The 14,225-nt window shown below is 42.8% G+C and overlaps 1 protein-coding gene across 1 annotated transcript in view; it reads right to left on the bottom strand.

Annotated features, from left to right (window-relative positions):
• Positions 1-14,225, bottom strand: part of caln2 (calneuron 2) — a 63,109-nt gene that overhangs the window by 17,016 nt on the left and 31,868 nt on the right. Inside the window, exons 3-4 of the mRNA XM_031808692.1 lie at positions 9,785-9,928; positions 2,411-2,523 (exon numbers count right to left, since the gene is read on the bottom strand). Of these exons, the coding sequence (XP_031664552.1) occupies positions 2,411-2,523; positions 9,785-9,928 (257 nt within the window). The remainder of the gene's footprint in view (positions 1-2,410; positions 2,524-9,784; positions 9,929-14,225) is intronic.

The following is a 14,225-nucleotide window of genomic DNA, read 5'->3' as shown; positions in this document are numbered from 1 at the left end:
TCTGCTGTTAATGATAATGCAGAGGATTTTCCCAAGGTTGTTGTTGACACATATTCCACGGTAGTTATTGGGGTCAAATTTGTCTCCACTTTTGTGGATTGGGGTGATCAGTCCTTGGTTCCAAATATTGGGGAAGATGCCAGAGCTAAGGATGATGTTAAAGAGTTTTAGTATAGCCAATTGGAATTTGTTGTCTGTATATTTGATCATTTCATTGAGGATACCATCAACACCACATGCCTTTTTGGGTTGGAGGGTTTTTATTTTGTCCTGTAACTCATTCAATGTAATTGGAGAATCCAGTGGGTTCTGGGAGTCTTTAATAGTTGATTCTAAGATTTGTTTTTGATCCTGTATATGTTTTTGCTCTTTGTTCTTTGTTATAGAGCCAAAAGGATTGGAGAAGTGGTTTACCCATACATCTCCATTTTGGATAGATAATTCTTTGTGTTGTTGTTTGTTTCGTGTTTTCCAATTTTCCCAGAAGTGGTTAGAGTCTATGGATTCTTCATTTAAGTTGAGCTGATTTCTGACGTGCTGTTCCTTCTTTTTTCGTAGTGTATTTCTGTATTGTTTTAGTGATTCACCATAGTGAAGGCGTAGACTCAGCTTTTCCGGGTCTCTATGTTTTTGGTTGGACAGGTTTCTCAATTTCTTTCTTAGATTTTTGCATTCTTCATCAAACCATTTGTCATTGTTGTTCATTTTCTTCGGTTTTCTATTTGAGGTTTTTAGATTTGATAGGGAAATTGAGAGGTCAAATATACTGTTAAGATTTTCTACTCTCTGTCTCTCTCTCTCTCGCTTCCTCTATCTCTCTCTCTCTGCCTCTCTCTCTCTCTCTCTATAACTCATTGTATCCTGTGAGGTGAGTTTTTAAACCCCCCTCCAGAGACACAGACTGTCTGCCACCACCATGAATCACTTATGGGAATCTGTTATTCCCTTACTCTATTTTACTCCCTTTCTCTTCTATATTACCATTCTCTCTCTATGCCCCCTTTTCACTGTGTGTCTGGGTTTCTGTCTCTGCCTGTCAATCAGTTCCTTGTTTTGTCTTCCCCTCTCTGCATCTCTACCTATTATATCCTAAGAGAACCAGGTTTGGATTGAGAAGAGCCCCTAGGGAGTCTTTGCAGCAAAAACCACTGAGCTATAATTACTTGAGTTGAACTTTGCTTGAGTTCCCCCAAAACACATATTTTTTTCTGATCGGGAGAACATCAAAAATGCATCAGGTCTCCACTCCAAACAGAACCCTCTCCTAAAAGCCTGTCTTTCCTCTGAAGTAGAGACGGTTCTCGTCTTTTTACTTTGAAGCCTGTACATACCCTCCCAGGAACACACACATACCGGCATGTCTCTTTTCTTTGAAGTACAAAAATCCTTTACTCCATCACCATGGGACGAGAGGAAAAGGTAGGGGGTCTGTATCTTTGTGTGTGTGTTTGCTTGTGTGTGTCTGTAAGCCAATATCTAGCACGTGTACTGACTGCAGAATAACCTCACAGAGTGAGAGAGAAGAGGAAAGCAAGAAGAAGGAGGGGAGAAGAGAGGAGAGGAGAGGAGAGGAGGGGAGAAGAGAGGAGAAGAGAGGAGAGGAGAAGAGAGGAGAGGAGAAGCGAAGAGAGGAGAAGAGAGGATAAGGGAAGAGAGGAGAGGAGAGGAGAAGAGAGGATAAGAGAGGAGAGGAGAGAGGAAGAGAGGAGAGGGGAAGAGAGGAAGAGAGGAGAGAGGCAGCGGGGAGAGGAGAGAGGCAGAGAGGAGAGGGGAAGAGTGGAGACAGGAAGAGAGAAGAGAGGAAGAGAGGAGAGAGGGGAAGAGAGGAGAAGAGAGGAGAGATGAGAAAGGAAGATAGTAAAGGTGAAGAGAGGAAAGGGGAAAGAGGAGAGGAGCAGATCGAGAGGGGAAGAGAGGTGAGGAGAGAGGAAGAGAGAAGAGGAGAGAGGAAGAGAGAAGAGGAGAGAGGAAGAGATGAAGAGAGGGGAGAAGAAGAGAGGAGAAGAGAGGAGAGGAGCAGAGAGGGGAAGAGAGAGAGGAGAGGGGAACAGAGGAGAGGGGAAGAGAAGAGAGGAGAGGGGAAGAAGACAGGAGAGGAGAGAAGAGGGGATAAGAGGAGAGGGGAGTGGAAGAGAGGGGAAGAGAGGGGAAGAGATGAGAGGGGATTAGAGGAGAGAGGAAGGGAGAAGAAAAGAGAGGAGAAGAGGAGAGAAGAGAGGAGAGGGGAAGAGGGGAGTGGAAGAGAGGGGAAGAGAGGGGAAGAGATGAGAAGGGATTAGAGGAGAGAGGAAGGGAGAAGAAAAGAGAGGAGAAGAAGAGAGAAGAGAGGAGAGGGGAAGAGAGGAATGGAAAGAGGAAGAGAGGAAGAGAGGAAAGGAGAGGAGGAGAGGAGAGGAGAGTGTGTTCCTACCTGCCAGAAGATGTTATCGATGGTGCTTCCAAGGAAACCTTCTCTGGTCTCAGACGACAGCAGTTTGGGTCCCAATATCGTCACAAACTCCTCAAAGTCAACCTGACCATCACCTAGACACACACACACACACACACACACACACACACACACACACACACACACACACACACACACACACACACACACACACACATTAGTGTGCTTGTCCCACATGAACACTTGACCATATGGCCACATGACAATTAAGTGTTGAAAATACTTTTTCTCTTTTGTACTGAAGCTTTTCTCATGATCTGGTTTAGGATTAAGAGTTTATAGTTGTGTTGTTGAGGTTTGTGTGTTAAACAGAATACTCTGGATTGATCCCCAGGCTGAGGCGCCAAAATCAATGGCATTTCCCACACACAATGTCATTGATTCACCTTTCAGAGAGCAACCCGTGTGTGTGTGCGTGTGTGAGTGTGTGCGCAGGCACACGCAAAGCCATACCTTAAGCTTTGAGTCAAAGCTATCAAGGAGAGCACCTTGTATGGTGCTGATTGGTTTACACAGAGAATCTGGTGATAATGGCGAATTCAAACACAGACACAGTGGACATACACTATGAACCCCCCCTCCCACACTGCTGAGACCAGGAGGTGGAACTGACTCATTAACCTTGGAAAAAAATCTATTTAGGAAATCAGATACTAAGACTCAGTGTGAGACCTACTCGAGCAACACCGCCCCTTTAAGATTCTGAGCCTGAGCCCCCTGATGGGAGAGCATAATATACAAGGAAATGCTCAAAGCTGCTAATGAGAACCTTGATGACCTTATACCTAGCCAGTGTGGATTCCGGTGGGGTGCCCCCACCCAGGTAGTGGCAGTGCTGGCAACACTAGCTGCAGTAACCCATGGGGAGGGGGTCACACTCGGACAATCAGAGACGGGGCATATTATTGTGGCCCTGGTGGCACAAAATCATTAAAGGTCTGACTGCACAGAGATGCTTGAGAAAATGGTCACAACGGGGCAATTGCGTGTCTGTGTTTCAGGGGAAGGGGGGTGGATCTAGGACTTGACTTTGTTTAATTAAATCTCACATTTTTGACCATTTCTGCTCAATCTTGCATGCTTTCTCAAACAGCTGTAACTGTATATGCATTCATAAATCAGGTCATTTCTTGAGTTGGGCTCTGGGATGTAATAACCGTTGAGCATCTGACTTTATGGTTGACAAAAATGTAATGTAATGGCAATCCTGGTTACAGGTAACAATCCTGGTTATGGGTAACAATCCTGGTTACAGGTAACAATCCTGGTTATAGGTAACAATCCTGGTTATTGGTAACAATCCTGGTTATTGGTAACAATCCTGGTTACAGGTAACAATCCTGGTTATAGGTAACAATCCTGGTTACAGGTAACAATCCTGGTTATAGGTAACAATCCTGGTTACAGGTAACAATCCTGGTTATAGGTAACAATCCTGGTTATAGGTAACAATCCTGGTTATTGGTAACAATCCTGGTTACAGGTAACAATCCTGGTTACAGGTAACAATCCTGGTTATAGGTAACAATCCTGGTTACAGGTAACAATCCTGGTTATAGGTAACAATCCTGGTTATTGGTAACAATCCTGGTTACAGGTAACAATCCTGGTTATAGGTAACAATCCTGGTTATGGGTAACAATCCTGGTTATAGGTAACAATCCTGGTTACAGGTAACAATCCTGGTTATAGGTAACAATCCTGGTTATTGGTAACAATCCTGGTTACAGGTAACAATCCTGGTTATATGTAACAATCCTGGTTATGGGTAACAATCCTGGTTATAGGTAACAATCCTGGTTATGGGTAACAATCCTGGTTATAGGTAACAATCCTGGTTACAGGTAACAATCCTGGTTATAGGTAACAATCCTGGTTACAGGTAACAATCCTGGTTACAGGTAACAATCCTGGTTATAGGTAACAATCCTGGTTATGGGTAACAATCCTGGTTATAGGTAACAATCCTGGTTACAGGTAACAATCCTGGTTATAGGTAACAATCCTGGTTATGGGTAACAATCCTGGTTATAGGTAACAATCCTGGTTATAGGTAACAATCCTGGTTATAGGTAACAATCCTGGTAATGGGTAACAATCCTGGTTATAGGTAACAATCCTGGTTACAGGTAACAATCCTGGTTACAGGTAACAATCCTGGTTACAGGTAACAATCCTGGTTATTGGTAACAATCCTGGTTACAGGTAACAATCCTGGTAATGGGTAACAATCTTTTTCATGAACTGTCAACATTATTACGCATATTAATTGTTAATGATGGAGATTAAGAAACGTGAGATTTTTGCTAAAAATATAAAGCACATTGAGGTGAGAGTATTGGAGATGTTTTTGCCGGTTGATCTGCTTCTGTTCAGTGGGTGTGCTCTTTTCGAAGGATGGGTCCCGGTCTTTCTTCAGGGGGCCTAGGGATCCTGGGGATGGGTGTGGTCTGCCGGTTGTCGATGACAACCCAACTAGGAATGGGGGAGGGGCTTTAGCGGGTGGAATAGTGGGGACCAATTGGAGGGTTACTTAGTGGCAATGCAAATATCATGGTAGAGTTACATGGACACTCAATCACTACGGTACTTTTTTAATGGAACATTTACAAGCATATATTATGATAAATAGATTTCAAAGTTGTATCTCATTATGGTAAATGGTGAAATAACTATAGCCAGTTATAATTGTTATAATTATCTATAAAACAAAAGCAATTTAGATCAAAAGAGTCCATATTAACAAAGGAAATTGAAGGACTAACAGTACAGTTAGATCGCAATAAAAACGGTACCATAGAGGCTCAGAATACGTTAGAGGGAAAACAAAGGAAATGGAGGAACTTATTCAAGAAAGATCCAGTGTAATATATCATAAAAATAAAGCGAACGGGATGGAATATGGGGGAAAATGCACCAAATAATTTTTTAATCTTCAACGTTGAAATGCTACCAAAAATAATTTACGGAAACTTGTTACAAATGATGGAGTCACCTGTGATTCACCCAAAAAACAGAGAAAGCAAAGTACTTGAAGCATATGTTTTCGTTTCAGTCTCCATCTTCACTAACCGAAGCTAATTGTATGGATTTTTTTCTATTAATATAAAATGAACATCTGTACAGAAAGACTCATGTGAAGCCAAATTACAGAGGGGGAACTCCGATCACAGTACCTGTACACAGCCAATCTGTAAATACCACACCCGAATAACTCATCCCCATATTATTACTTACCCTCTTGCTCTTTTGCACACCAGTATCTCTACTTGCACATCATCATCTGCACATCTATCACTCCAGTATTAATGCTAAATTGTAATTATTTTTTACCTCTATGGCCTATTTATTGCCTCCCTACTCTTCTACATTTGCACACACTGTACATAGATTTTTCTATTTTTTTTTATATTGTATTATTGACTGTATGTTTGTTTATGTGTAACTGTGTGTTGTTGTATGTGTCACACTGCTTTGCTTTATCTTGGCCAGGTCACTTAGAAATATCCTTGTTTTTGTAAATGACTATTTATAGTGGAATATCTACATAGGCGTACAGAGGCCCATTATCAGCAACCATCACTCCTGTGTTCCAATGGCACGTTGTGTTGGCTAATCCAAGTTTATAATTTTAAAAGGCTAATTGATCATTAGAAAAACCTTTTGCAATTATGTTAGCACAGCTGAAGCTGTTGTTCTGATTAAAGAAGCAATAAAACTGGCCTTCTTTAGACTAGTTGAGATTTTGGAGCATCAGCATTTGTGGGTTCGATTACAGGCTCCAAATGGCCAGAAACAAAGAACTTTCTTCTGAAACTCGTCAGTCTATTCTTGTTCTGAGAAATGAAGGCTATTCCATGCGAGAAATTGCCAAGAAATCAAGCTGTGTACTACTCCCTTCACAGAACAACACAAACTGGCCCTAACCAGAAGAGAAAGAGGAGTTGGAGGAACCGGTGCACAACTGAGCAAGAGGACAAGTACATTAGATTATCTAGTCTGAGAAACAGACGCCTCACAAGTCCTCTCAACTGGCAGCTTCATTAAATAGTACCCGCAAAACCCCAGTCTCAATGTCAACAGTGAAGAGGCGAGTCCGGGATGCTGGGCCTTCTAGGCAGAGTTCCTCTGTCCAGTGTCTGTGTTCTTTTGTCCATCTTAATCTTTTCTTTTACAGTTTTTCCAACTGTTTACACACAAAGTATTTTCATGTCACACGATTTTTGAAACCTCTCACTCAAAGTGCAAAACTACACACCAAAATATCCAAAACCATAAGCTATTTCTCAGCCTTTGACTCAGTTGTCAATTGCATAAAACACTTTTTTCAAAACACTACACACAATTCTCTACCTAAAACACAAAAATCTAACAGGAAGTGACTTGCTTTCCTTTTCCAAACACAGCCAATACAAAATGCTACACTTATTCACCCGTTCACAGACACACTCCTCACATGTGCAAACACGAATAGCTTAACTGATCATTAACCAATCACTGCTTTACTGTAGTATAGGCCTATAAATGGGTCAAAGGTCAGATTACCTGTTTTGAACAATGGATGCCAACAATGGACAGAGAGCAAGAGGAGTAGGAGGGAGAGGAAGAGGAAGAAGAGGATGAGGGCAAAGAAGAGAAGGAAGGAGAGCCATCTCTGATGAGATTAGGGCAACACTTGTTGATCATGTGATCAACCACGGTTTGACCATGAGAGAGGCTGGACTGAGAGTCCAGCCCAACTTGAGTCGATTTACAGTGGCGTCCATAGTTACAACAGGTATGCAACTATCTAATGACTATTTTAGCATTACAGTAATGTACTGTAAAATACGTATGACTGCATAGTATTGCATAAACATAAACTCTAAGCCATCCATCTACTGCACTGCATTGAATGAATGAGGTTGGTTATCATGCTGTACTACATTTTTTTGTACATTGTTTGCAGTTCCTATGCTGAACACATACTGTGTTTGAATTCTGTACAGAGTGGAAAGACAAAGACATCATGGAGGACGAGGACACTTGTTTACAGATGTACAAGAGACTGCAATTATAAATATGGTTTTGGCCAACAATGCAATTAGGATTCGAGAGATAAGAGAGCATATCTTGAATAATGACACCATATTTTAACAACATCAATGCTGTAAGCCTGTCGACCATACAACGCATCCTCCAACGGCACCAAGTGACGATGAAACAACTTTACAAGGTGCCATTTGAGAGAAACTCTGACAGAGTCAAGAATATGCGACAAGACTTTGTAGAGGTATGTATGCAACACCACTTCCAGTACTTCAGACCATATTTACTCATCTGTATATGCTTTTGTCTGTTACAGAGAGTATTGGAGCTGAGTGCCCATGTAATTCGCCATTAATTTATTTATGTGGATGAGGTTGGCTTCAGGTTGGCTTCCGTACAACACCGGCAATATGCTCACTTTTCTGGATGCAATTTACACAATGCTTGTCCCTGGTCCAGATCAGGAGCCTGCTAGATTTGTGGTTTTATGGGACAATGTTAGTTTTCACCGGGCTGTTCTGGTCCAAAACTGGTTTGCCACCCATCCACAATTTGTAGTTTTGTACCTACCCCCATATTCATCTTTTCTAAATCCCATAGAGGAATTCTTCTCAGCCTGGTGCTGGAAAGTGTATGATCGCCAACCCTATGCCCGCATGCCGCTTCTCCAGGCAATGGAGGACGCATGTGGGGACATAGAGGTTGCCTCTGTCCAAGGTTGGATACGCCATGCTAGGAGATACTTCCCTCGATGTTTGGCAAGAGAAAATGTTTCTTGTGATGTGGACGAAGTATTGTGGCCAGACCCAGGCCGGAGAAGAGATGAAGCGTAGCTTAGCACTGGTGACTGCCCCCCCCCCCTACCAATTCCCGGACTGCCCCCCCGGGACCCCACACACACAATTGTGTTCTTTACTGTCACGAATCCCGCCGAAGATGGTGCCTCTTCCTGTTCGGGCGGCGCTTGGCGGTCGTCGTCGCTGGCCTACTAGCTGCCACCGATCCCCTTTTCTGTTTCATTTAGTTGTGTCTGATTAGCTGCACCTGTATTGTGTTTAGGTTTTGGTTGTGGGCTATTTAAACCCAGTAGGCCCGCCGGCTTTTATGCGGGCTTGTTTTTCTGTTTATGGTGTGTGATTATTTTGGGGTATTTATTTTTCCGGTCAGTTCCATCCTGTTGTTTGGACTGGGTCTTTACGCGCCCTTGTGTGTGTGGTGTGACCATCTCTCTGGGTTTTTGCAAAATTAAAAATCCACATCTTGTGAACTACCCTGCTCTCAGCGCCTGACTTCTCCACCCACTACTCATAGAAGCCGTGACATTTACTGTCTTCTAAAGAATATAATTTTGGTTTACATATATGTACTGTATACAACAGTAATGTTTGGCCTAATAAATATTTTCTGTTTCTACATTGCATTGGTGTTTACAGTTTACTTGTTACCCCTCTCAGCAGATTACTTTCACTGTAGAACATTGCATTGAAATTTAGATATAAGCCTATGAAAGACCAAAGAGCTTTAGATTTAGAACAACAGTGTTTACATGGTATATCCAAAAATGTACTATTATGAAAGCAGTGTTTGCCATTTGATGCAAATGCTTCCTTCTGACATGTGTTGATGGCATTTTGAATGCAGTGTTACATTTTGAAGGAGATGTGAGGCATTTTGTGTTTTGCGTGTGCGGTTTTGGGAATTGTGTGTAGAGTTTTGAAAAAAGGAGACAGTTTTGAAAACGTGTGTAAGCAGTTGGAAAAAACTGTAATTGGCCTGTCTGAGATATGGTTTTTCTTTGCAACTCTGCCAAGAAAGACCAGCATCCCGGAGTCGCCTCTTCACTGTTGACATTGAGACTGGTGTTTTGCGGGTACTATTTAATGAAGCTGTCAGTTGAGGACTTGTGAGGCGTCTGTTTAGACTAGACACTCTAATGCACTTATCCTCTTGCTCAGTTGTGAATATATTTTTCTCCTAAAAGATATATGGGGGATTGGAAGTGATGCAGACAATTACATTGATGGAAGACACAATCGATCTGCAATATTAAAGCTGATCTACCCCCTATAAAAAATAAATAATTAAAGACTCAATGTGTGTCTGTCTCTGTTTCTGTGTTTCTGATAAGCCTTTTGTGTGTGTGTGTGTGTGTGTGTGTGTGTGTGTGTGTGTGTGTGTGTGTGTGTGTGTGTGTGTGTGTGTGTGTGTGTGTGTGTGTGTGTGTGTGTGTGTGTGTGTGTGTGTGGTGTGTGCACGCATGTATATGATAAGTGTGTGTGTCTCTGTGTTTCTCTGTATGTGCCTCACCATCCATGTCTAGTCTCTGCATGATGATGGCCAGCTCCACCTCACTGGGCATGTACCCCAGGGATCTCATAGCCATGCCCAGCTCCTGCTTAGAGATGAACCCGTTCCCATCCCGGTCCAGCACCCGGAACGCCTCCCGGATCTCTGCACAGGGACACAGGCATGAACACAGGCATGAACACAGGCATGAACACAGGCATGAACACAGGCATGAACACAGGCATGAACACAGGCATTAACTCAGGCATGAACACAGGCATGAACACAGGCATTAACTCAGGCATGAACACAGGCATTAACACATGCAAATATACACCCATGAATGTGCACACAGACAGACAGACAGACAGACAGACAGACAGACAGACAGACAGACAGACAGACAGACAGACAGACAGACAGACAGACAGACAGACAGACAGACAGACAGACAGACAGACAGGCAGACAGACAGACAGACAGACAGACAGACAGACAGACAGACAGACAGACAGACAGACAGACAGACAGACAGACAGACAGACAGACAGACAGACAGACAGACAGACAGACAGACAGGCACACAGACAGACAGACAGACAGACAGACAGACAGACAGACAGACAGACAGACAGACAGACAGACAGACAGACAGACAGACAGACAGACAGACAGGCACACAGACAGACAGACAGACAGACAGACAGACAGACAGACAGACAGACAGACAGACAGACAGACAGACAGACAGACAGACAGACAGACAGACAGACAGACAGACAGACAGACAGACAGACAGACAGACAACCTTTCCCTCCCTTTTGTTCCATGCTGGCTGAAGACCTAGATAGCCCGTAACTAGCTAACACCCGACACAGATGAAAAGGGAGACATATTGAAGTATCTTTGCCATAGATGAATAGTGTAAACTTGCATTATATTTGCTGACACCTTACAGCCACATTTTGGCACCAGTAGAGTAGCTATCTATCTATATAAACCACGCCCTTCCGCAAAAACACGCCTTCTCCGATGTTGGTTACAAGGCAGTGCTTATTTAAATTATTTAAGAGAATATTATGTTACCATTGGTCTATTAAAATGAGAGTTAGGGTGATGTCCCCATATCCCCTTAATTATCCCGCCTCCTGAATCCAGGTGTTTGACATGGGGGAGGGGACCAGTAACTTTATGATCAAACTTTATTCATACTTTGATCGTCATATTTTGATCTGGTTTCATACAAATATCATCCAATTTCATGAAAAAATAGATTTTCACTGTTTGTGACCTTTAAGTATTTTTGTGTGGCCTCACCTAAAGTGTGGGCTATTTATACTTTATAAATACTTAATAAATGTTTTGAGTGACAAGTGTAATTTCTCACTAAAAGATAGACATAACATTGGTAAACATTCCAGCAATACCTGATGCTCCTTAAGGTCTAAAAATAGCCTACAACCTATACTTGGTAAAACAATAAGCACACAACACACAATGTTAAAGGAAATATATCAAACATTTTGGATGAGTTTCCTTTTGCGAGGGTGGAGACTTCCCAAACTGGAACTCCCCATTTTGAAGACATATGGACCAAGAATTGAATCATGCAGCTGGCTAAATTAGGCAAGATTTTTGTTCTGGGTTAATGAAATTAAACTGCTCTAAGGAGTGACTGCTGCAATCCACACTTTGGTTTTGGTAAAAAAGTCACTGCCAAGAAATGCTTATTTAAGCATTTACGGACAAAAATGTTATTTTACTCAGCATAAGGTGTGTCTGAAGTTACACTATTCAGACCCCTTGACTTTTTCCACATTTTGTTACATTACAGCCTTATTCTAAAATGGTTTAAATTATGGATACATTTTACGTCATCAATCTACACACAATACCCCATAATGACAAAGCTAAAACAGTTGTTTAAATTTTTTTTCAAATGTATCAAGAATAAAAAACAGAAATGCCTTATTTAAATAAGTATTCAGACCCTTTGCTATGATACTCGAAATTGAGCTCAGGTACATCCTGTTTCCATTGATCATCCTTGAGATGTTTCTACAACTTCATTGGAGTCTACCTGTGGTAAATTCAATTGATTGGACATGATTTAGAAAGGCACTCACTTGTCTATATAAGGTCCCACAGATGACAGTGCATGTCAGAGCAAAATCCAAGCCATGAGGTCGAAGGAATTGTCCGTAGAACTCCGAGACAGGATTGTGTCAAGGAAGGGTACCAAAGAATGTCTGCAGCATTGAAGGTCCCGAAGAAATTTCTTGAATTCTTGAATTTTACCCCCTTTTCTCCCCAATTTCTTGGTATCCAATTGTCAGTAGTTACTATCTTGTGTCATCGCTACAACTCCCGTACGGGCTCGGGAGAGACGAAGGTCGAAAGCCATGCGTCCTCCGAAACACAACCCAACCAAGCCGCACTGCTTCTTTTAACACAGCGTGCATCCAACCCGGAAGCCAGCCGCACCAATGTGTCGGAGGAAACACTGTGCACCTGGCGACCTGGTTAGTATGCACTGCGCCCGGCCCGCCATAGGAGTCGCTGGTGCGCGATGAGACAAGGATATCCCTACGAGACAACGATATCCCTACCGGCCAAGCCCTCCCTAACCCGGACAACGCTAGGCCAGTTGTGCGTCGCCCCACGGACCTCCCAGTAACGGCCGGTTACGACAGAGCCTGGTCGCGAACCCAGAGTCTCTGGTGGCACAGCTAGCGCTGCAATGCAGTACCCTAGACCACTGCGCCACCCGGGAGGCCCGCCTCCATCATTCTTAAACGGAATAAATTTGGAACCACCAAGACTCTTCCTAGAGCTGGCCGCCCGGCCAAACTGAGCAATCTGGGGAGAAGGGCCTTGGTCAGGGAGGTGACCAAGAATCCAATGGTAACATGACAGAGTTCTAGAGTTCCCCTGTGGGAATGGGAGAACCTTCCAGAAGGACAACCATTTCTGCAGCACTCAACCAAACAAGATTCTCTGGTCTCATGAAACCAAGATTGAACTCTTTGGCCTGAATGCCAAGCGTCACGTCTGGAGGAAACCTGGCACCATCCCTACGTTGAAGCATGGTGGTGGCAGCATCATGCTGTGGGGATGTTTTTCAGCGGCAGGGACTGGGAGACTAGTCAGGATGGAGGCAAAGACGAACGGAGCAAAGTACAGAGTGATCCTTGATGAAAACCTTCTCCGAGTGCTCAGGACCTCAGATTGCGGTGAAGGTTAATGTTCCAATACAGCCAAGACAATGCAGGAGTGGCTTCGGGACAAGTCTCTGAATGTCCTAGAGTGGCCCAGCCAGAGCCAGGACTTAAAACACAATCAAACATCTTTGGAGAGACCTGAAAATAGCTGTGCAGCGACGCTCCTCATCCAACCTGACAGAGCTTGAGAGGAGAGGATCTGCAGAGAAGAATGGGAGAAACTCCCCAAATACAGGTGTGCCAAGCTTGTAGCGTCATACCCAATAAGACTCGACACTGTAATTGCTGTCAAAGGTGCTTCAACAAAGTACTACATTTTTAATACATTTGCAAACATTTCTGAACCTGGGTTTTGCCTTGTCATTATGGGGTATTGTGATGTCATTATGGGGTATTGTGATGTCATTATGGGGTATTGTGTGTAGACTGATGAGTAATTTAAAAAAAATCAATTTTAGAATAAGGCTGTAACGTAACAAAATGTTCAAGGGGTCTGAATACTTTCCGAATGCACGTATATATTTTTTACGTATGTGCTTATTGTTTAATCATTTATATTTTTTGAGACCTTAAAGAGCATCAGGTACTGCTGGAATGTCTACCAATGGCATGTCCATGTCTTTGCAAGAATTTACACTGATCACTCAAAACATTTATAAAGTATTTATAAATGATAAATAGTCCACACGTTCTATGCAGCCACACACAGATACTTAACTAATGATTAGTAAATGGTTTATAAATACCTATATTAAGCATCTTATGAATGATCTGATCGTTTTTAAATACTTGTAATTGTTTTAATAAAAGTGTAAATAACTAGGTTACATATACAAATGTGGAAACGATTTACTAATCCATAAAAAAATATTTATTATGTAGAGTGCTACCCAAACATTCATTAAATTCATTATCAATGGCTCCGTTCATTTTGTCTTCTCGCCTTCCTGCCTTCCTGCCTTCCTGCCTTCCTGCCTCCCTCCCTCCCTCCCTCCCTCCCTCCCTCCCTCCCTCCCTCCCTCCCTCCCTCCCTCCCTCCCTCCCTCCCTCCCTCTAATTACAAAAGCAGGAAGAACAGAAGAACAAAACTATAACTGCCATATTTGACCTGCAGCTCCGTTCTTACATTCACCACACAATCAACATCAGACAATCAGACGTGATACAAGGATAAGCCTTATATTGACAACAAGTCTTTTCTCCTGCCGGAGCCTTTGTGTTTAACTCCCAGAAGCTAATCT

This window comes from Oncorhynchus kisutch, linkage group LG29 (genome assembly GCF_002021735.2).
Source record: "Oncorhynchus kisutch isolate 150728-3 linkage group LG29, Okis_V2, whole genome shotgun sequence".
NCBI classification, from domain to species: domain Eukaryota; kingdom Metazoa; phylum Chordata; class Actinopteri; order Salmoniformes; family Salmonidae; genus Oncorhynchus; species Oncorhynchus kisutch.
The sequence above is the reverse complement of the archived record's forward strand: the minus strand, read 5'-3'. Positions and strand labels throughout refer to the sequence as shown.